The sequence below is a fragment of the Convolutriloba macropyga genome, chromosome 15, assembly GCF_964194025.1.
Source record: "Convolutriloba macropyga chromosome 15, txConMacr16.3, whole genome shotgun sequence".
Taxonomy (NCBI): Eukaryota; Metazoa; Xenacoelomorpha; order Acoela; family Convolutidae; genus Convolutriloba; species Convolutriloba macropyga.
In genome coordinates, this window is record NC_134482.1 from 9,664,170 (window position 1) to 9,688,701 (window position 24,532).

General features: G+C 37.0%; 1 protein-coding gene across 3 annotated transcripts in view; it reads right to left on the reverse strand.

Annotated features, from left to right (window-relative positions):
• Positions 1 to 24,532, reverse strand: part of LOC142354405 (uncharacterized) — a 68,138-nt gene that overhangs the window by 29,135 nt on the left and 14,471 nt on the right. For all 3 annotated transcript variants that reach the window (XM_075406688.1, XM_075406690.1, XM_075406689.1), the window contains 2 exons: positions 20,905 to 21,026; positions 18,016 to 18,115 (listed from right to left, as the gene is read on the reverse strand). In XM_075406688.1, coding sequence (XP_075262803.1) covers positions 18,016 to 18,115; positions 20,905 to 21,026 — 222 coding nt within the window. The remainder of the gene's footprint in view (positions 1 to 18,015; positions 18,116 to 20,904; positions 21,027 to 24,532) is intronic.

Sequence of the window (24,532 nt, forward strand, 5' to 3'; positions counted from 1 at the left end):
AATTTTTGACCTAGATGGTATACGAAAAAAGAACTTGATACGTTGTCAATTTTCGCGCTCAAAAACTCGCTATATGGTGTTTCAACATTAATCGCTTTTCAACCTAGTCAAGGACTTATTCAAATGAGTTGAGGGTCTAGGGAGGAGTGTCACTGTCTGAGTACAGTCTGAGGGGGAAAGAATTTCTGTCCTAGGTTGTATACGAAAAAAGCACTTGATACGTTATCAAATTTCGCGCTCAAAAACGCTCTATATAGTGTTTCAACATAAATCGCTTTCCAACCTAGTCAAGGACTTATTCAAATGAATTGAGGGTCTAGGGAGGAGTGTCACTGTCCGAGTACAGTCTGAGGTGGAAAGAATTTTTGACCTAGGTGGTATAAGAAAAAAGTACTTGATACGTTGTCAAATTTCGCGCTCAAAAACTCGCTATATGATGTTTCAACATAAATCGCTTTTCAACCCAGTGAAGGACTTATTCAAATGAATTGAGGGTCTAGGGAGGAGTGTCACTACCCAAGTACAGTCTGAGGGGGAAAGAATTTTCGACCTAAGTGGTATAGGAAAAAAGTACTTGATACGTTGTCAAATTTCGCGCTCAAAAACTGGCTAAATAATGTTTCAACATAAATCGCTTTTCAACCTAGTCAAGGACTTATTCAAATGAATTGAGAGTCTAGGGAGGAGTGTCACTACCCGAGTACAGTCTGAGGGGGAAAGAATTTTCGACCTAGGTGGTATAGGAAAAAAGTACTTGATACGTTGTCAAATTTCGCGCTCAAAAACTGGCTATATAGTGTTTCAACATAAATCGCTTTTCAACCCAGTGAAGGACTTATTCAAATGAATTGAGGGTCTAGGGAGGAGTGTCACTGTCCGAGTACAGTCTGAGGGGGTGAGAATTTTTGATCTAGGTGGTATACGAAAAAAGTACTTGACACGTTGTCAAATTTCGCGCTCAAAAACGCGCTATATAGTGTTTCAACATAAATCGCTTTTCAACCTAGTCAAGGACTTATTCAAATGAATTGAGGGTCTAGGGAGGAGTGTCACTGTCCGAGTACAGTCTGAGGGGGAAAGAATTGTCGACCTAGGTGGTATAGGAAAAAAGTACTTGATACGTTGTCAAATTTCGCGCTCAAAACTCGCTATTTAATATTTCAACATAAATCGCTTTTCAACCTAATCAAGGACTTTTTCAAATGAATTGAGGGTCTAGGGTGGAGTGTCACTGTTCAAGTACAGCCTGAGGAGGAAAGCATTTTTGACCTAGGTGGTATACGAAAAAAGTACTTGATACGTTGTCAAATTTCGCTCTCAAACTCGCTATATAGTGTTTCAACAGAAATCGCTTTTCAACCCAGTGAAGGACTTATTCAAATGAATTGAGGGTCTAAGGAGGAGTGTCACTACCCGAGTACAGTCTGAGGGGGAAAGAATTTTCGACCTAGGTGGTATAGGAAAAAAGTACTTGATACGTTGTCAAATTTCGCGCTCAAAACTCGCTATTTAATATTTCAACATAAATCGCTTTTCAACCTAATCAAGGACTTTTTCAAATGAATTGAGGGTCTAGGGTGGAGTGTCACTGTTCAAGTGCAGTCTGAGGGGGAAAGAATTTTCGACCTAGGTGGTATAGGAAAAAAGTACTTGATACGTTGTCAAATTTCGCGCTCAAAAACTGGCTATATAGTGTTTCAACATAAATCGCTTTTCAACCCAGTGAAGGACTTATTCAAATGAATTGAGGGTCTAGGGAGGAGTGTCACTACCCGAGTACAGTCTGAGGGGGAAAGAATTTTCGACCTAGGTGGTATAGGAAAAAAGTACTTGATACGTTGTCAAATTTCGCGCTCAAAACTCGCTATTTAATATTTCAACATAAATCGTTTTTCAACCTAATCAAGGACTTTTTCAAATGAATTGAGGGTGTAGGGAGGAGTGTCACTGTTCAAGTACAGCCTGAGGGGGAAAGAATGTTTGACCTAGGTGGTATACGAAAAAAGTACTTGATACGTTGTCAAGTTTCGCGCTCAAAACTCGCTATTTAATATTTCAACACAAATCGCTTTTCAACCCAGTCAAGGACTTATTCAAATGATATGAGGATCTAGGGAGGAGTGTTACTATCCGAGTATAGTCTGAGGGGGAAAGATTTCCTGACCGAGCTGTTTATACGAAAAAAGTACTTCATAAGTTGTCAAATTTCGCCCTCAAAAACTAGGCTTGTAATTTAAGTGATGTTCAATTTAGTCCGATTTTAGTTTGGATTCTTCTCGAGATGCCAATCACCATTCAGCGAAAATCAGCACGTGCTTTGGAGCAAGCGAAAAAAGTTAACGATATCTGTCTCAGTTCGGATCAGACTTTCATTTTTTTCTTTGAAGTTGACCGCTCCTATATGTTATTCGCGGCTAACGATAAGGATTGGCCAGTAATGCTTAACACGGAGAAAGTTAGTCTACAGAGGAATAGCATTGTAGAGTTCCCTCGGATTGGAAGCGGAAAGTTTGTAACTTACGGTCCTCATGAGTTGATGCTTAAAGTGGGCGGGTACATGACGGAGAAAATTGACGATCCCGATTTCGATGTCAAGGATCTTGACATAACCAAAGTTATACAGGAGGTAATTTCTGAAGAACGCTCCGACAAGGCAGATGATAAACATAATGCTGTTGATGACCCGTTCTCTGAATCGGAGTCTGATGAACCTGTAGGTAAATCCTCCCAGGCTGCTCCCTCTCGAAAGCGCCGTCGACAAGAAAGTGATGATACTGAAAATGCAGATAGTGAGGACAAATGCAGCAAATGTGGGCGGTCAGATGGTGAGAAGGCTGCGCTTAAACAGCTGGCTTACGAGAAGTTGTTGCATTTAGCCTCGAGGTTGGAACAAAGACTTGATAGGTCTAATCAGATCCAAAAAGAAAATCTTGTTCTTGTGCGAAAGGTCATGAAGGAAGTAACGGAGGCAAAGGATACTGCTCAGGCCAGGGTTGATGTAGTAGATGATGAAGAAAAGGAGCATTTGTTCTTCGAAGGCAAATGTCTGACCAACAAAGGTGGCGATACTGCAGAAGAAAAAGTGAAACGAGTTGCTAGGACACTTTGGACCAAGGAAGAGTTGGCAAAGCATGTCATTGATCCGCATAAGCAGCTTAAACCTGAACAGACCGGGAGAACTAGAATTGATGAAGCCAGAGAGATCGAATTCAAGAAAGCTGTTAAAGTGGTCCTGGGGAAGGAATATTCGAAGAAATATTACCGACGAACGGTCAGACTTGTTAAATGTCATGGGAGACGGGTATAAGAACAAGGTATTCAAAGAGAACAGTGATTCAGATGAATAAGTTACCCCATAACAGTGGTTGGGGTGTTAAGTCTTTGCCAAGTACTTAATATTGAAGACATCTGGTGCAAAGTGACTAATAGCTTTAGCATTTCGCTATTTGTGTGAAACCAACTTCGCTCGTTTCGTTTTGTCGTTTGTTAATTGTTCAGTTTGTTGCTTCATAATATAACTATCGTGCAAACATGAATTTGGTCTTGCTTTTTGACTGCTTGTACCGATGGTTTCTGCTTTTGTTTTGTCTCTTTTCAATTTATTGATGCTAAGTCAGCAAGTCATGCTTCATTTTTCCGATACTTTTAATAGTAAACAGTTTCACAATAAATTCTGATACAAAGATTTTTGGAACTTCCTGCTAGTAATAAATTGTATGCGTTTTACAACTTTTAGCGCCGTGTTGTTTTATGATCTTGACAAAGATGATTGATTAAGATTTTGCCTCTTCAGTTTTAATGGATCAACCGATATCACTAAATGAAATAAAGTCAGTCGAGGCTGGAATATTGATGTCCAGCAAACAAATAGCTGAGTTGACGGATGAATTTCTTGAAATTGAGAGGCGCTTAGAAGATTCTTGCGCAACTGAACTTGAGCTGCATAATACTTTGGTTTTGGCTGCTGAAAAGCTGAGGGCAAAGGTTAATTTTTTCTAAACCTAACCTTTCTTATTCTGAATTTTTGAGAAGACACATTAAAAACTTAAAATCTTATTTAGAATAAAAAGAGGAGTCAATTTAGTAAGAGACCAAAAAATGCTGAATTCTTCTACAAAGGTCGAGATCTTCTCGATTTTGATGGTGAGGATGGAGACTTTCGCCGTTTTGGGTCTAGTGTTGTGAGAAAAATTTTGAGCGAAGAAGAGAGATCAAAATTTTGTTTCTCGCCCCGAAGGAAATTCAAATCCACGCGACAACGTGCACCCAGAGAAGCCGAAAGGGCCTTCAAAGGTATCAAGTTTTTCTTCTTTTGGCTTCAAAGTTTTTTACTAAGTTTTTTCTCTGCTTTTGACAGTTGCTGTCCAGCTGTTCTGTGGTGAATCAATTTACGCTTATAATCGAGCCAAGCTGGGGGTAAACCAGGTGGGCATCAAAGAGCAATTCGAGAAACGTCGCAGTGGCATCAAAAATCAGAATGCCGTTGAAAATTGACCAAACAAGTCTTGGACGGATTACTGTACTGACTTCTTCGTTATTTCTTCTTTGAGTCTGATGCCTATAGTTTAAGATATGCTTTTCTTGTTAGAGTTTGAATCTTGTTTGCAATAGATTCTGAGAATGCTTCATTACAGTAGTTGGAGCTCTGAGGTTAATATACAAGCCTAACATGTATTCGTTTTTGTTCGTCCTTAATATGCTTGCTCGAAATAATAGTCGTTTTAAATTACAATATGTAAATAATCATTTTGTTTGCTCAAAACAGTTTTTGGCATCTGATCTTTTTATGACATGGACGATCCGCTAAATTTGTTTTTCAAAGATACCTATACCTGATTTGGATTCTGACTTTCAGTCATGAATATGAATTCTAAGACTTTGAAAAGAGTAAAGCTTGACTGGAAAACATTGGCCGTAATTGACGGTAATCTCACACGGCGCTATGTGGACAATGAGCAGTTGTGCACGCACAGAATTGATACACACAAGGAGGGGAGGAACTCGAAAGATGAGGAAGACGTGAAACTGTTTCTTGAGGAGGAGTATAAATCTTCAATGAAGGTTGTATCGTTTCAAGTCGCTAATTACATCCCATCAGAAACTTTTTCGCAAATAGGACTCTTTTTAAATTTAGACTTTGAAAAAAACAACTTAATTCCAGGAGTATCAAGTTTCTTAAGTGAGTTGCCAGATGAAGAACATATTGCTGGCTTCAATGATTTTTCCCTGCTAACAACAACTAGGAACATAAAAACTACTTTTCTGATGTTGGGACCAGTGTCTTTCGTAAATTCGTCCTGCAAACCGAATGCTAAGTATGTTATTGACGGACATATTGTCCGGTGTATGGCAATACGGGACATTAAAAAGGCGGAGGAACTTACTGTTAAATATGATATCAATTTTTTTGGCAATTTTAATAAAGACTGTTTGTGCAAATACACTTCTGAGCACGGAGATCCACTTGAAAATCGTCTGCCATCACGTAAAAGAAAGCTATTTGGCGGAACAGTTAATAGAAAACTGGTTAAGACAGCGGAAAACAAAGAAAATTGCAATAAAAAAGGTGAGCCAGTAGATCTGCTCTATAGGTTCTCTAAAGGCAAAATATTAGCAAAGGGATCTGTTGATACAGAAGATGAAGAGGAGACAACTGAGATTATTTCTGAAATATCCTATGACGAACTCTATGGTTCATTGCAAAGCTCTAGGGCCTCAAGTGTTAGCAATTTCTTGCGTAGTTATGAGAACAGCTTCGATTTTTCTCCTCAACATCAAATTGTGGATCAGCCCGCAATGTGTTCAACGCCTCTTCGTCAACCTGCTGTAGACCTTCAAGTTTTTGAGACAGTAGAAAGCAATGTTGATGATGTTAACGAGATTGGTGACGAAGAATTAGGTACAGAGTTTTGGATCAATGAGCTAGAGCTTTTCGATGGATCTGATTTTTCAACAACCGAGTTTGTTGACGCCTTTCATTCTTTAGCTGACAAGCATATTTTGTCTGGCATTGCCAGAAAAGATTTTTTGAAGCTGTTTTCAAATGTTTTGCCATCTCCGAATAACGTTCTATCTGCTTCGCCGCTCCCTATTTGCCCGTCCGTAGCATGTTTCAAAGACAACTCAGGCGACCTTTTGACTATAAGTCTACATGAGCAGCTTAAGTTAGTGATTTCTCGTAATCAGCGTTTAATTAAGCAGTCTTGGGAAACCGGTTGTTTATGGCAAACAGGAAATGTTGTGATAGGTGATAGAGAAATTCTTCTGATTGTAAATATAGATGGTGTTGCGCTTTTCAAATCTAGAAATTTGTCTGTTTGGCCAGTTTGGGTGGAGATATTCAATTTGCCTCCTAAAATACGAGGCAGTTTTGGTAACCACGTTTCATTGTGCTTATGGCGAGGTGTTGGAAAACCAGATTGGAATTTTCTGCTCAAAAAATATCAATTGAGATGGAACTTTCTCTTCAACAAAAGTTTTTTTTAGACGGTGTAGGTGAGTGCTCACTAAAGTTTTTGTTTCTTATTTGTGATATGCCAGCCAAGGCTGCTGTCTGCTTGTTGCAGCAGTTTAATGGATACTATGGCTGCCCCTATTGTTACATGGAAGGTTTGTATTGTAATCACAGGATGCTCTATCCAGTCAGAGAAAATTTTAAAATACGGAAAAATTCGGAATATTTTCAAAATGCGAGATCCAAATCATTTGGCGTTAAAGGTGTATCTCCTATTAGTAAGTTTTTTGGTATTCCCTGGGATGTACCTATTGACCCAATGCACCAAGTTTTTCTAGGTTTTGCAAAAGTTCTCACACAAGCTGTTCTATCGAAAATAGTTAAAAATGATAAACATAATTTTAATCATTCCCTGACAAAAATAATGGTTCCCTACGAAAATTTGCATAAGCCTAAAAGTGTAACTGAATTAAGCTTCTGGAAAGCAGCGGACTATCGGCTTTTTCTCTTCCATCTCGGTCCTTTGCTCCTTCAACAGTTTTCCTTATCTGATTCCGAGCTTGCCGAAATTTTCAGCAGAGTATCATTTGCGATTCGTGTGCTGAGCGAGCAAAGGTTAAATGATAGCATCATTTCTCATGCGGAGAAGCAAATTAAGATCTGTTTAGAAAAATTTTTAAAAGTGTTCTCTCCAGAATCGCAGTCTTTCAATTTGCACACTATTCGACATTTTATTCGAACAGGCAAAAAAAATAGGACCTCTCTGGATGGTCTCAGCATTTTCTTTTGAATCAGCTAACCACATGTTAATCCGTACTGTCAAAGGTACTTTAAAAAATCCAGAAAAAATTGTCGAAAAATTTCTATCGAAGCAAAGTATGCAGGACGAGACAAAAACAGTAAATTGTGCTCTTTATACAAAACTAAGCAGTGAAAGTTACCAGTTTGCTATCGAAAACAGTCTTACCGAAATAAGAGGCAGGTTTTTCGGTGAGATTTTATATACTTCTTCATCTTTCACATACACTAAAAACAATATTTCGAACTGCGTTGCACAGACTTCTTCAAGTAAGTTTGTTAAGATCGAGTATTTTGCAGACCAAGTAGGCGTCTGTGTTGCAATTGTTAGGTTTTTCAAAAGCAAAAAGGTTATAAGCTATTTTGCTGAGTTGGATGATACCTTTTGTTTCCATTACAAAATTGGCAAACCAGGAGAACTGAAAATCATTGATGTTAAGGATCTTAGGTATAAGTGTGTTTTATTGGACGTCGGAAACAATATTTTCTTGGCCAGTGTCATGCGAGAGGGTTTTGAACATAACTAAATTAGCCTTAAAAATTTAATTTTTGTTCAAATTTCATTAACTTTTTTATAGTAATTTAAATTTGAGAAGCTGATGACAGTGGTTCAGCTCATATTGTAGCATATTTATTTCGAAAAACTTGCCCTAGTAATATTAGTAGTAGATTTAGTTGGCCACGGTCTGAGTAGGATTACATGCATTAGCTTCAGCCGTTATTTATATTAGTTTTTGCTTAGAAAATGGTTCCAAAGACTGAAGCTGTTGTAATATTTGGAGACTCCAATATCCGCCATCTTGAAAGAGATATACTGAAAGACAAACTGTTGAGCCAAATACCCCTTAGAGTAGACGGCGTCAGTGGTAGGCGAGCAATGGACTTAACAGCAACCGATGTTGATAGAGCGGCCAATTATCATTTTGTGGTGGTCATGCTTGGTAACAACGACCTGGGAAAATTCAGAAATAGAAGTGCCGAGCTACCGATAAATGTAGCATGTAAACTAATTGCATTTTGCCAAGTACTCTCCGAAAAAGGTACACGAGTGCGTGTAGTAAAACTTCTTCCGAGAATGGATGTTGCGATGCCCCTCATAATACAAACGAACGAAATACTGCAGCGACACTTGGGACGGAACCTTTTCAAGCAAATTTGCATGTTCAAAAAACAATTCGACAATAAAGGTGGTTATCACCCAGTTCCGCGCGGAAAATTAGATATTCTGCGTTTACTTCTCAAAGCGTGTGAGACATTTGGTTACACTGTGAAAAAATGATTTCCATAAACTTAATCAAAACTACTGCCTTTGCTGGATAACTTCCTCTTTTTTGTTTTGTTGTTTGCCTTATTTATAACTTTTCGCTGTTCTCTTTGTTTTTGACTTTCTTTATTTTGTTATATATAAGTACAGTGTGTCACGTTGTTCATGATTTAGTTGTGCACTTTACCGGTTGATATAAATTTAAGTGCGTTTGTTGAATTTTTCTCAAGTTTCTAAGTGGCTCACGACAGTGGTCGAGCTTTTGAGGTTAGCTTTCTTAAAAAATTCTAATTAGGCGAAAAAATTTGTCCCTTAATTAATCCGTAACCTTCGTCCTCTTGTAAAAATTAAGTAAGTCTCTCTTTTTAGAAAATGAATTAAGTCACAAGTGTTTTCGCTCCCTACAGTGGTGGTGGAGCTTCTTAAATTCAGGTGACTTAGAATTTTTTTCTCTTCACTCGTTTATGCGCCTTTGTGTGCTGTCTGCTTTACGTTTTTTTTGGTTTTGCTTTGATTGGTACTTTGACTTCTCTGAGCGGAGATTGATGATCAACAGCAAGTGTTCAAAATCCTTTTTTGTTCCTGCTGTCTTCAAATTTTTCCTGATGGTTTTAAGCGTTTTTTATTTTGCTGTCTCGATTCATTCGCTGTGATGGGTGCTTTGAGTTTTCTGAGCCCACACAGTGATGACATTCAAAAAATAATTATCTTTTTGTTCTTGTGTTCCTTCTTTTGCCACATTTTTGTGTTCCTTTTTTGAGCGCAAACAATTTTTTTCGCTCTTTTGTTGCTTGTTTTTAGTCTTAATAGTGCTTTTTTTTACTGTGATGCGCTTTGAAGGGAACATCGATTTCCCTGAGCGCACTCAGTAATGATAACGAAATAGTTGAGCGCAAACAATTTTCGTTGAGCGCAAACATTCTCGTTGCACTTCTGCTCGATGCTATTTTATTCTCTCTTTTGTTGCATGTGTTTAGTCGTTTGTGTTGTTAGCTCACAGTGAAGATAAGGAGATAGATTGCTCAATTTCTTTCTTTTCTTCCGGCTCTCCATGTTTTTTAAGTCTTTCGTTGTCTGTCTTTTGTTTTAAAAGTTTTGTTTCTTGATGCGCTGTGATGGGAACATTGATTTTCCGAAACTCTTTTAATGCTTACGTGTAGTCTTTTTAGTGTTGGTTGTTCCTTTGATGCTCAGTGATAGGAACATTGAGTTTCATGGGCGCACAGAGTGATTATAACAAAATAATGTTCTGAATTTTGTGCTGGTCTTCCTGCTCTCTAGATTTTTTCTCTTTCGTTCTGTCTGTTTTAAAATTTCTGTTACTTCCCTTGATGCGCTGTGATGGGAACATTGATTTTCCGGAGCGCACATAGTAATGATAACGTGATAGTGTTCTGAATCTGTTTTTTCGTTTCATGCTATCCAGAATTGTTTACTTTTTTGGTGCTTGTTTTTAGACCTAAGAGTGTTTTTTGTTACTTCGATGCGCTGTGAAGAGAACATCGAATTCCCTGAGCGCAATCAGTGATAACGAAATAATGTTCTGAATTTCGTTCCACTTCTCTTCCTGCTCGCAAGATGTTTTTTACTCTTGTTGTGTGTTTAGTCTTTTTAGTGTTATTAGCTCATAGTGAAGATATCGAGATAGAGTTCTGAATTTCTTCCTTCCTTCCTGTTCTCCATATTTTTTACTCTTTCGTTGTCTGTCTTTTGTTTTATAAGTTTTGTTTCTTGATGCGCTGTGATGGGAAAATTGATTTTCCGGAACTCTCTTGTTACTTGTGTTGAGTCTTTTTAGTGTTGTTCTTTTGGTGCTCAGTGTTCTGAATTTTGGTTCTTTTTTTCCGGCTCTCCAGATTTTTTTTTACTCTTTCGTTGTCTGTCTTTTATTTCAAGAGTTTTTTTAGCTTCCTTTGATTCGCTGTGATGGGAACATTGAGTTTCCGGAGCGCGCACAGCAATGATAACGTGATAGTGTTCTGAATCTCGTTTTTCTTTTCATCCTGCTCTCCAGAATTTTGTCCACTTTGTTGCTTGTGTTCAGTCTTTATATAGTTGTTTGTTCAATTGCTGTGCTGTGATGGGAACTTCAAGTTTCCTGAGTGCACTTAGTGATGATAACGAATTGGTGTTCTGCATTTCGTTCTTTTCTTCCTGTTCTCCAGATTCCTTTTTTCTTCTGTTGTTTGTTTTTTTTTAAATTTGATTCTTCTATTGGTGCGCTGTTATAGGAACATTGAGTTTCCGGAACTCTTTTTTTGATTGTGTAGTCTTTTTAGTGTTGTCTGTTCCTTTGATGCTCAGTGATTGCAACATTGAGTTCCGATGGTGCACACTGTGATGATAACGGGATAGTGTTCTGAATCTCATTTTTCTTTTCATCCTGCTCTCGAGAGTTGTTTTCTCTATTGTTGCTTGTTTTTAGTCCTAATAGTGTTTTTTTGTTACTTCGATGCGCTGTGAAGGGAACATCGAATTCCCTGAGCGTAATCAGTGATGATAACGAAATAATGTTCTGAATCTCGTTCCACTTCTCTTGCTCGCAGGATTTGTTTTTTACTCTTTTGTTGCTTGTTTAGTCTTTTTAGTCTTATTAGCTCACAGTGAAGATAACGATAGAGTTCTGAATTTCTCCTTTCTTCCTGCTCTCCATATTTTTTAGTCTTTTGTTGTCTGTCTTTTGATTTATAAGTTTTTTTTCTTGATGCGCTGTGATGGAAACATTGATTTTCTGGAACTCTATTGTTACTTGTGTTTAGTCTTTTTAGTGTTGGTTGTTCTTGTGATGCTCAGTGTTTGAATTTCGTTCATTTCATCCGGCTCTCCTGATTTTTTACTCTTTCGTTATCTGTCTATTGTTTCAAGAGTTTTGTTTTAGTGTTTTTGACTCTCGTTCCACTTTTCTTCCTGCACTCCAGATTTTTCTTTTGTTGCTTCTGTCTAGTCCTAATAGTATTGTTTCTTCACTTGATGTGCTGTGATTGAAACATTTGTTTACTGAGACCACTCGTTGATGACAACGTCTTGAGTGTTCTGACTCTCGTTCTTTTCTTCCTGTCCTCTAGATTTTTTTACACTTTTGTTGTCTGTTCAAAAGTTCCGTTTGTTGCGTTGATATGCTGTGATTGTAACATTGAGTTTCCTGAGCGCACTCATTGATGATAAATATATAGTGTTCTGACTCATTCTTATTTTCTTCCTGTTCTGTATAGAGTCTTTACTCTTTCTTTGTCTGTCTTTTGTTTTAAAAGTTTTTTTTTTCATTGATGTGCTGTGATTGGAACAATGAGTTTCCTGAGCGCACTCATTGATGATAAAGAAATAGTGTTCTGTCTCTCGATCTTCTTTTCTTCCTGTTCTCTAGATTTTGTTTACTCTTTCGTTGTCTGTCTTTTGTTTTAAAAATTTTGTTTGTTCCAAAGATGCGCTGTGATGTGTTTTCTGAGTGCACACAGTTATGATTACGAGAAAGTGTTCTGACTCTCGTTTCACTTTTCTTCGTGCATTCAAGATTTATTTTTCCTTTGTTGCTTGTGTCTAGTGGCAGTAGTGTTGTTTGTTCCATTGATATGCTGTGATTGTAACATTCCTGAATTTGCTGAGTTTCCTGAGCGCACTCATTGATAATAACCAAATATTGTTCTCAGTCTCTTTCTTCTTTTCTTACTGTTCTCTAAATTTTTTAACTGTTTAGTTGTCTGTCTTTTTTTCAAAAGTTTTGTTTGTTCCACTGATCAGATGTGCTGGGAAGATTGAGTTTTCTGAGCGCACATAATGATGATATTAAAAAATTGTTCTAACTCTCGTTCCACTTTTCTTCATGCTCTTAAGATTTTTTACTCCCTCGTTGCTTGTGTTTTGTCTTACTGTTGTTTTTCGTTCCAAAAATGCGCTGTGATGGGAACCCTGAGTTTTCTGAGTGCACACACTAATGACTACAAGAAAGTGTTCTGACTTTCGTTTCACTTTTCTTCCTGCTCTCAAGTTTTTTTTTATTTTGTTGCTTGTGTTTAGTCTTATAAGTGTTGTTTGTTCCACTGATGCGCTGTGATGTGAACATTCAGTTTTCTGAGCGTACACAGTGATGATAAGAAATAGTGTTCTGACTGTCGTTCTTCTTTTCTTCCTGTTCTCTAGATTTTTTTTAAACTCTTTCCTTGTCTGTCTTTTAGTTTAAAAGTTCTGTTTGTTCCAAAGAAGCGCTGTGATGTGAACATTTAGTTTTCTGAGTGCACACAGCTATGATTATGAGAAAGTGTTCTGACTCTCGTTTCACTATTCTTGCTGCATTTATTTTGCCTTTATTGCTTGTCTAGTCTTAATAGTGTTGTTTGTTCCATTGATATGCTGTGATTGTAAAATTGCGTTTCCTGAGCGCACTCATTGATCATAACCCATTATTGTTATGACTCTCGTTCCTCTGTTCTTGCTGTTTTCTAGATTTTTTTTTGACTTTTCCGTTGTCTGTCTTTTTTTTAATAAATTTTGGTTATTCCACTGATCAGATGTGCTGGAAACATTGAGTTTTCTGAGCGCACAGTGATGATAATAAGAAATAGTATTGACTCTCGTTCCACTTTTCTTCTGCTCTCAAGATTTTTTTTACTCTTTTGTTGCTTGTGTTTGGTCTTATTATTGTTTTTCGTTTCAAAGATGCGCTATAATGGGAACCTTGAGTTCAGAGTGCACACACTTATGACTACAGGAAAGTGTTCTGACTTTCGTTTCACTTTTCTTCCTGCTCTCAACTTTTTTCTATTTTGTTGCTTGTGTTTAATCTTATAAGTGTTGTTTGTTCCACTGATGCGCTGTGATGTGAACATTCAGTTTTCTGAGCGTACGCAGTGATGATAAAGAAATAGTGTTCTGACTGTCGTTCTTCTTTTCTTCCTGTTCTCTAGATTTTTTAAAATCTTTCATTGTCTGTCTTTTAGTTTAAAAGTCTTGTTTGTACCAAAGATGCGCTATGATGTGAACATTTAGTTTTCTGAGTGCACACACTTATGACTGCAAGAATGTGTTCTAACTTTCGTTTCACTTTTCTTCCTGGTCAAGTTTTTCCGTTTGTTGCTTGTGTTTAGTCTTATTAGTGTTGTTTGTTCCACTGACCCGCTGTGATTTGAACATTTAGTTTTCTGAGCGCACACACTGACAATAACGTATTCTCTTTCTCTCTCACACACACTCTCTCTCTCTTCTCTTACTCTGTTCTCTCTCTCTCAGTTTTTCTGTATGCCTAGTGTCAGATCTTTTTTCTTTTGATCTTGGTCTCTAGGTTTGCCTCTAAGTCGCTCGCTCTCTAGGTTTGCCTTTAGGTCGCTCGCACGTTTTTTTTGTTTGCTCCGACTGGCTTGCGCTCGATTTTTAGGTTGACTTCTCTGTCCCATTCTTTTTCTCTTGTTGCCTTCTGGGCATTTGCTCCTTCGCTTTCTTTCTTGCCTCATGGCAAGGCTTTTTCTTTCTAGGATTGCCCTCTGGGCAAATTCGTTTCTCGCTCGCGCGCTTCCACGCCCGTTCGTTTCCGTTTCGCTCGGTCTGCGTTCGCGCGTGTTTTCATTCTCACGCTTTCACGCCGCTTCGTTTCTGTTTCGCTCGCTCCTTTTTCGTTCGCTCGCTTTCTCGCTCGTTCCTTTCTGTTTTGCTCGCTTTGCGCTCGTTCGTTTTTCGTTCGGTCGCTTTGACGGTCGCTCGTTTCTGTTTCGGCCGCTTTGCGCTCGCTCGTTTGTTGCTCGTTTCGTTTCGCTCGAACCCCCACCCCTCTCTGTGCCCCCTTTCTGGTGCATTTAGATGTTTATTTATATGTTTATCTGTTTCTTTCTTCAGCGCGATAACCCCCCGCCCTTGTTTGTGACCCCTTCGCGCAGCGCGATAACCCCCCGCCCTTGTTTGTGACCCCTTCGCGCATTAGTCTTAGCTATTTAGGGTCTTTGTTTTTTTCTTTGGCGGCTAGGTCAGGGTGCGCTCCTTCTGGAGCACAGTAATGCACCGTCTGTAGTCGTCAAAGAAGTCAAAAAGGCTCATGCAAAACCTTTCTTTCTTTCTGTCTGCAGTGCTATATCCCCAACCCCTCTCTGTGCCCCTTTTCTGGTGCATTTAGATGTTTATTTATATGTTTGTCTGTTTCTTTCTTCAGCGCGATAACCCCCCGCCCTTGTTTGTGACCCCTTCGCGCAGCGCGATAACCCCCCGCCCTTGTTTTTGACCCCTTCGCGCATTAGTCTTAGCTATTTAGGGTCTTTGTTTTTTTTCTTTGGCGGCTAGGTCAGGGTGCGCTCCTTCTGGAGCACAGTAATGCACCGTCTGTAGTCGTCAAAGAAGTCAAAAAGGCTCATGCAAAAGCTAAGACAAGTTTACTGCTGCAAAAATCTGCACCCTTTCTCCGTTGACCCCCTTTCCCCAGCATTTAAATGGAAAAGCTTGCAAGATTCTTGCAAGTTTTTCGATTCATCTTGCAAGCTTTTCGATTCATCTTGCAAGCAATCTTGCAAGATGAATCGAAAAACTTGCAAGAATCTTGCAAGATGAATCGATAAGCTTGCAAGATTCTTGCAAGTGAATCGAAAAACTTGCAAGAATCTTGCAAGAATCTTGGTACCGGTATGCATTCACTTGCAAGATTGCTTTGCAAGATTCTTGCAAGTTTTTTGATTCATCGACCACTAGGGAAGTAATCAGCAGATGGCAAAGGAAAATTTCGACTGTGAAACAAAAGATCAGCTTATGAGTAATCAAAATACGTTTTATTGAGAAAATTGAATTGAAAACGAATTCATGGAAATGTACCATCAAATTTTATACATATTTTGCTGAGCATGCGTTGTCAAGCAAAAGTCAAATTTGTTATCACCATTTCTTGGGCTCTTTTTCTGTTAGGAATGGTTTCTAAAAGTTAGTTCCCATTATAGCCCCCCATGAAAATATAGCCCCCCCATTATGGTATATTTACCATGATTGGGGGGCTATAGGTTATCTGACCACTAAGCTGGGGGGGGGCTTTAATGCTATAATGGGAAAGACCCAATTTGTCTATGGGGGTAAATTGATGTACGAGTAGGGGGCAAAAGACAAATTTAACCCCCACTCTTACATCTTTTTTGGTCAGTCAAGGGGGGAAATGTGATGTAAGAGTTTGGGGGTAATGAAGAAATTACCCCCAAACTCTTACATCATTTTACCCCCCTTGGCAGCCCATTGAAACCCAAAAAGATGTAAGAGTTTTGAGCTGCATTTTCCTAAAAATTTCTCTCATTGCAGCCGCACTCTTACATCTTTTTGAGAGGAAAAAATTGACCCGGGACACTGCGTTTTTTTTGCTCTGCTTCTTTTTCAAGGTTGCTGGCAAGGCTCCTGTCAACTTCAGTTTTGAAGACTTCGGTTCTCCAATCATTTCTGTTCTTTCGTTTTTCTTATTTTGGGTTTTCAAAGTGATTCTAAGGAGCACGCCAATTGTAGTTTTTGTTCTGCCATTCCATATTTGAAAAATTTTTGTGTTGAGCGCTTTTTGTGGCATTTGGTGCAGAATAGTGCGTCAGGACTATGTTTTTGTTATGATGATGGGCACCGCAGTGCATATATCTCTATTCTGGGTCTAGGTTTAAGGAAATATAAACGTTTGCTGGGAAATTGACGCTTCATTTGCGTTTTTGTTGTTGCAGACGTTTTATAACACTAATTAGTTTTATCCTTCGCGGTTTGTTGTCGAATATTTGAATACCACACTGACAAGTCACGTTTCTTTGTTGGTTGCGCTAGCATAAAAACAAGATGTTCAAAAATGTTGGCTTCACGTTGTTTTGGCACAAATTTATCACAATCTTGCATGACATGGCAACTTGTAGCATTTTTTTACTCTGCAAAATCTATGAAAAATTTTCATATAATATGCGTGCTTTTTAAGAAAGTTTTAAATAGTGACCAAAAAATCAGTTTTTTTAAAATTTGTTTTGCCTTGGTCTAATTAAACCTATGCTTATACTTAGTTTTTCTTTTTCTTTGATTTTATAAAGCACAAAAGTCTAGTTCTTTTTAAAATTTGGCTCAAGACAATTTGTAGTTCCAATGATAATCAGAGAAAATTTTTGTTCAACCGGCGCTTTTGGAAGTAAAAATGCGTATATTGCTGACAGTCGTTACTCCACGAGAACAATGACACTTGAGAGCAATGACACATTAGAGAAATGACACACGAGAACAATGACACACGAGAGCATCGACAAAAGGATCACCCGAACTATTTTTTTTTACTGATTACAAAAGTGACATGAATATGTTTTCTACAGGGAGTTTAATCACGCACAAACTTTTAAAATTAATTGATATCTTACCGGTTCAAGAATTTATAAAACTGGTAATAAAATTTACTCTTCAATTGGACTATGGATAATTAAATTGGATTCACTGCAACCAATATAAGACGTCATAAATAATTGATCTGAATTGTGAGACTTTAATTTCAATCAAAGTTATTGAAGACCAATCTTCATCTTTAAGAAGTTTGTTGTGAAAGCTATAGTAAAAAAACGCTCCTTATGTAGTAGCTTTTAATCCAAAAACAATACAAGTCATTCTAATTTCTGGAACTGTTCTCGAATTTTTTTTACATAGATCCAAAAAACGAAACAACGATTGATTCTACGAAATCTAGAAATCTAGATCTTAACAAAATCTAAAACACCGAAAAATTGCGATTTGAGAATTTCATTTTTTTGATAACCCGGGCAAAATAAATTTACAGTTTTCCTTTTGAAATCTTGAAGATTTAATTTGTAAAGAAAACAAAAAACGTTTCAAATTTATCGACATTCAATTTTCATTATGGTTAAGTTCTCTGGAAAATGAATATTATTTTTAATGATTGATGCGAATTAGTAATATAAAATTAGACAGTGAGAAATTTTGATTTTGTTATTCAATTCATTAAATTGACAGTAACAAAATTCCAAAAAAAGTAATTTGTAAAATGATAAAAAAACAGGGGGTTGGTTATTGCGGCCAAACCGCAACGTTTACGAAACGCACCAACCCGCCCGTCAGGGACAATCTATAACAATTTTGGAATTTTTTGGCTTACTTGACTTCTTTCTAAAATTTCAGTTTGCTCTCCTATCGGGTGCAATGACCACCACCGTTGTTAACAACAGTTGGAAATTCCTGCCTGTTATTTTTGATTACTCAGTTTGTCTACAAAAAAAAACAAGGCGAGAAAGAGAAAAATCCTTTTCTGAACAGAATTTTCCTGAATCAAACCTGCAAGTTTTTCATTTGGAAGTAGTCAATTTATCATGTATTTTCAAGAAGCAATTATATTACAACTATCTCAATGGAAATAGTAAAATATATAACTTCAGTGAGCTAAAATACGAAACCTATTTCCCATGAATCAAAATTTAGTAACTAAGCATTGGTTTTTCTGGACTATAAACATTAGAAAAATTACCATTTACGTCTCCTGATACAATCAAAAATGTTTTTGATGAGATTAGTAATGGGTTTCATTAACCTGATCCCGTTTGTGGGTTTCGGTCGTCCTTCTCTTCACAAGCGGGGTAGCACTTTTTCCTCACAGAAATCACTTCATTAGTGTCGTAAGTAATATCTGTCTAAAAAGCAGACCTGTGAGTTATTTTGATAAAAATTTTGAATCAATTCTGTCCCCCCAATGATATTTACGCCCCCCCCCCCGTTTCAAATTATAAGTTGTTATATAGCATGTTAATAATTAAAAAAATAGCACGTGCGCCTGGAGGTGTAAAAGTTATAAGCCCACTAAGATGGGTGGGTGGGGGGCGGGGGGGGGGGGCAAAACAGAATAGATCCAAAATTTTTTAAAAAAGATCTCAGTCTCATTTGACGATCTTCCCAGCCAAATTCAGTGAAACGTTTTTTAAATCTCTTTTACATTTATCTGGTGTTATATTTTTACCAAAAAAGTAGACTGTATAGCTGAAAAGTTGGACTTTTTCATGGCTGCCACCAATTTTGTCTCGAGAGATATAGATATTTGTTGCCAGTCAAAAAGTGCACTTCAGTGGACATAAAAGAAGTATGTATTTTATAAAAACGAGTATATATTTTAAAAATTTTGTATATAAAAAGACTTATATGGCACCAAAAGCAATACCTCAGTACCAAGTTCATTGCCAGTAGACGCATGCAATGATTTATTTGGTGAACCTATGAATTATTTTTAATAAAAGGATCACACTATAGACTAAATGGCTCTATTAAAAGTCACTCTCAAATATTCTACTAACAAAATTTTTTCAGAGCACGTCATAAATATTTCATAAATAACAAGCTATAAAAGTTTACCAAAAAACAAGAAGCATCCAGACTCAGACAAAATGATTTATCAAAACAATGAAACAAGTGCTAATGTTACTCTTTGCTTGAGTTAGCCCAATTTTCATTGTCAATGTTTTCCAAGATACATTTTAGCCTCGTTTCAAATAGACACATTTGATTTTAAGCCTAAATTATATATCAATATTGTCCGCTGCATTGTAGTCATTGACACATTTAGGAGTCAATTAAAATCACTCAAAATATTTAGAGAATGTCATTTTATAACCTTCATTTTTGCATTGATGTTATTCCCGAGTATCATTTTTCTGTGAAACATTTTAAAATCATTTTTTAAATTGAATAGAGACGTTTGAATTATAAAAGGCCAGTTTATTTCTTTCAGCTTTCAATAGGCAACTCAATGGTTCTCGAACTCATATATCAATAGGCATTGTTAATTTCTTATTGCTGCAATGAAACTTAGTGAGAATTGTTGATGGTGCGGCTTTTTATCAGTTAATTTGTTGGCGTGTATTTGAAACAGGACATGAAATGTCTAAAAACCAAGTGTATAGGACAAATTGCTGAAGAGCAGAGATACGAGAGTACTTTTCTGTTCACGTCGTTTATTTGAGGGATAGCGAGAACAGTAGGTATAATGAAAAATTTTACTAAGCGTGCAAAGTTTTCTGATGACATCCCGCTTTTTCAAAGCAGTTTTTGTTTCAATTCCAAGCTTTTCCATACGATGTGTTTTCTTGGATTTTTAAAGTGTTAACAGTTTTTTTGGAAGCAGTTTTGACCATCTGATGAAGATGTTACATTTTTGTGTCAATTTTCAGGTATTTTTTAAAAACATTTTATCTTGGTTTAAGCTTTTTTAGGAACTTTTGTACTCTTCTTAATTTTTTGATATCATTTAGGAGTTTTGTATTTGATAACAGTTGTTCTGGCACTTCTGGTTGCCTCTCAATTGGTCTACGCAAGTTTTTGGACGTTTTTTGTCTGTTTTTTAAGTTTTTTTCTGATTTCTTCTAATTTTGTGTTTTCGACAAAAAGTTTTTTAATTAAATATTAAATAAGTGCATTTATATCTGATACTACTAAGAAGTGACATTAATAAACAGGACACTTTTTTCTAATAAAAATATGAAAAAATTTGGCAGCTGATTGATCTAGCAGAATTTATAATCTAAAATTTTCTCTGTCTTTAAGATAGTAAATTGCACTTTATCGTTTTGCCGAGAATTTGGTTTGATTTTAATAGAGAACATGAGTTTTTGATTTTGTTCTTCATCTTCAACGTTCCTGTTCTTCGGCATTTTTCTTTGTGAATTGGTTGCATTTCATCATCAGTCAACTGCTAGCATTTGTATTCCAGTGATACAAGGTCCTTTTCCAACTGATCTTTTGGAGTTGATTCTTAAAGAATTTTTTTTTTCAAATGCCTTTAATCTTTTAATGTAATTTTTCTTGTTATTATTTAACAATAATCAGTGTAATCAACTAGGAGATGCTTCGGGTCAGTAAGGATAGTTAGAACACCATTTTTGCTCTGAAAACAATATAAAACTGTAAACACTAGATTCTAATTTTTAAATCGTACACAAAGATTTTTGGTCTTATCCATAAAAGAAATTTTGAACAAAAGCTAGTTTGATCATATATTCTTTTAAAAAATTAGGCACTGTTTAAAATTAAGTCAGCTCAATTTATCCAACGACCACTTTTTTTAAATTAAAAAAAATATTTTATTCCAAAATAAACCCAGCAAAAACTTGTTTTCCTTCTGAATTTTCGGGCACAATATTCTTTTGCTGCTGCTTTAAAGCTTTAAGAATTTTCATTTTATCAAATAATTGCGCTCATAAGATTGAAAAAGTCTCTGCCACCAGTTTTATTGATTACATTTTTTGTTACTTTTCTGCTCAATAAAGGTAATAAAGATCGCAATATATTCATATATTTAATCTACTAGTTTAAAATATAGTAAACAGTGGCATGATCATAATCTGATCATACTAAGAAACAGACTGAGAAATGCTATGATTGAGCGTTGATTCACTATGTTACTACGATCCGGGTAGCTGAGTCAATGGTGTACCTGGCATGCCGTAACACATGCAATGGAATGAAACACCGTTGGGGTATCTAGACAGTTATCGAGAGTGTCATCTGACGAGCTGCCAACACAGTCGTAGCATTGAAAGGGCTTAAAAGTACTGTCTGAAACAAGAATTTATCTCACACACTGTACTTCACAAGTTTACCCAGGTTGAGGTCCCAGACCGAAGCAGGATATGTCCAGACCGATGAACGCACGAGGGGGGGGGGGGGGGGGGGGGAATAGAAAATTACCTTGTGTCTGGCACCTCAGCCCTGGTATATGTTCCGGTTTTAGGGTATATAAAGTAGTCTGTAAAACTATTTCTTCATGCCAAATTATCGAAAAAATCAAAGCTTCTTCCATCAGCGTTGCGTTTATTTGTTTGCTATTTAATACATGGTAGTTTTAGTTTTGTATTCTTCTTTTTGCGTTTTCAATACAGTTTCTCGCGTTTTTATTATAGTCAAATTTGTCAAGTGTTAGAATGTTGAGAGAGAACAACCTTTTGTAAATTGTGCATAAGATAAGCTTGACAAGAAGCTCTGCTTGTTCATTGTATACTTGGCTAGAGAAATTAAGTCTTGAGGAACAAGAAAAATGGTGAGAATGGGTTATAAGAGATGCCCAAGTTTAAGACCCATTGAAGACCGTTTAAGACAATTTTTGTGAAGACCGTTTAAGACCGATTCAAGTCGAGAGCTTAAGACCAGTTGGTGTAATTGAAGCTGGTTCGAATCCAGTACTGGTCCATTTTCACAGAAGTTGCACCTGCATAGACCCCCTAACATCAAGAGCAATGATACCACAGCCTTTGTTTCAAAAGTTATTGTTTTTATTTGGTTAATTAAAGTATGTCGGAAAATAGTTGTCGCTAAAAACATTTGTCCTGATGCAAAAATTAATATTCAATTCAACATCACAAGCATTATGATATCAAGCTTAGAGCTCGGCCCTTAAAATAAATCCAGTTGTTTTTCATTTTTAGACATGCGGTAATGATGATAAAAAGGCAGCTCTATGCGAAATGTTTATTTTATTAGAAGCAAACCGATAAGTTTTTTTATATTTTTCTAAATTTGATTACAACTATGGCTTACGCACTTTTTGTTATTGTATGCAATAATTGTGATGCCTGTTTTGATGAGCAATCTTAAAAATCTTACAACACAAATTTGAAATACGTATAGAACACCAATAGTAATTCTAGTTATAAACAGATACCTACCCAGGTTGAGGTCCCAGACGGAAAGTCGATATGTCCAGACCCAGATGAACGCACGACGGGGGTATTGAGCGTTCAGATTTACATAGTCTGTGAACACGGAAAAACGCACAAAAGTCTGGACATCACCACACGAAAGCTCTGATGAACGCACGAAAGCTCTGATGATGGGCACAAACGGAAAACGTCCAACAAAAGTGAACAAAAGTACTAACCCGTTTCTACGAATGCCAATGTGAACAATGAGTCCTTAAGTGAGCAAATTTACTCATTAATCAAGTATCCCTTAAAGTAAAAAAAAACTTTAATTCACACACTAATATTGAGTACTTAATCGCATGCGGAATCTACAAAAACGCGCCAGTTAGCTCACTCTCTCAGCTACTTATAAACTAACGAAGTTCATTCTTAAAAAAATGCCCATGACAGCGACTGCATAAAAATAATTTACGTGAGAATTACGTTTCTTTCAAATAACTGAAATGGTTTTCAAAGACGTCAGTCCTTGACCAAGTTACAATCAAAGTGAACTTTGACTAGGGTCACAATCAAAGTTAACTGATTGGATCTTTTCAATAATTGCCCCCCTTTTTGCAAAAGGGTGCTATTCTTGAATAGAAATTCAGCGAGTCATTTATTAACCAACCGGAGACAACTAATAACTTGCCACGTATGCACATACTATGTTTAATTGAATAGAACAAAATACGCCATGTTATGGCAACTAGCCGAACCGGAACAAAGCGAAATGAATTTGCGTCGCGGCTTCGCCGCGATAACCGACCCGCGATTTCCGGATTACATTCCACAACGCATGAGAGTCATTGCCGAGAACAGCGGTCCACAGTTGCGCTTAAACTAATATTCGGCTATCTGAATTGTAGGCCAGGTAACATTGTGGTAAAGTATAGCACAGATGGGGTGGCGATTCTCTACTAGGTACCACAGTGGGGGATTGTTGAAAAGATCCCACTGATTTTCAACAAAGATCTGTATTAGTAGTTCAACTTTGATGTCTGTTTCTTTCGGAAAATTTTCTAAATTAACTGTTTGTTTACTCACTTCTAATGCTGAATCAGGCAGTAAAGTATAAACCAGATTTTTAATTTAATTGATAAAAAATAATTGCTCCTCATTTTGTATGGAACAGTACCAGCTCGAAAGGGATAGTTCTTAGAAGTTCCTCTTGTATAGATGATTAGAAATCTAGATCCTTGAGAATAACAATTAATTTCGGCAAACGCAAAGGAAGCGGAATTAAAAGTAAGCCGACAGAAAAGCAAGCCAAAAGTTATGCAATAGTTCTGTAATCTATCAAAAATAATACATTGCTAGCCGTCACAATCAATACTACGCGTAGTATTATAGTGCATAATGTATTCCAATGCATCAAAGAAACATTTTTACCTCAAATTTTAGACATCTAGTGGGTACCGGAAATCGCGGGCCGGTTATCGCGGCCCACCGGCCCGCCAGGGGCAACTTAAAATCGGGAATTCCAAAATTTTTCGGCTTAGTTGACCTCATTTTCAATATTCGGCTTGCTTGCCTATCGGCTTGCTTGACCGCCACCATTAAATTCATATAATTTTTCGTTAGTTTGCAAATCAATAGATTCCCCTTTTCATTGTATTTTCAAAACCTACAGATCGATCCTCAAAAATTTCTTGTCTATCTACATGCTATGGTAAGCTGTTTTCATCATTAAATTTTAATTTTTTGACAAACTTTAATTTTTGACAAACTTGCGCTTCGAGAATAAGATTCACTGAAGTCATTTTCAGGTTTCAGGAAACTGACAAAAATTGTCCAAACCAAAATTAATAGTCATGGGTCCTCCCCACTGGGCTCTCAAAACTACAAGAAATTATTACCAATTTTTGGACGTGTTGATGCCAGTGTTGGTGGTGTTTCAAAAAAACCCTTGGGTGATAGTTACTTTGGCACGATATGACTGGGCTACCCTTTGCCCACTGTTGTTTCTTGCCAAAAACTTTCCTGAGATTTGCATCATTGTAATCCATTTCCTAACCATTGAATTACATCTATATAATCAACATTATGACGTGGTGTTTCTTAAAGTTACAGTTTTTAGTACGTGCCTCATGGTACACGTGTTGCGTCTTTGTTTTGAACGATTCGCCAAACGTATTTCTGAATAGTGCTTTTAAGTCCTTCTTCATTAGCTGATGTCAGTTTTTTGTCACTAACGGCCTCACTGGCCGACTAGGGAAATAGATGGTCAATTTTGGTTTTTCCATATATACATACTGCTTTCAATTCTGTGCGCATCTGTTGTTCTCTCCTTCCTTCCGGTCCCTTCGAATCGAATTCAAAGATGTCATATTTCTTGAAACTTACTGTCTGAGACCTCACAATTTTTGGTAGCTCTTTTTGTGAGGA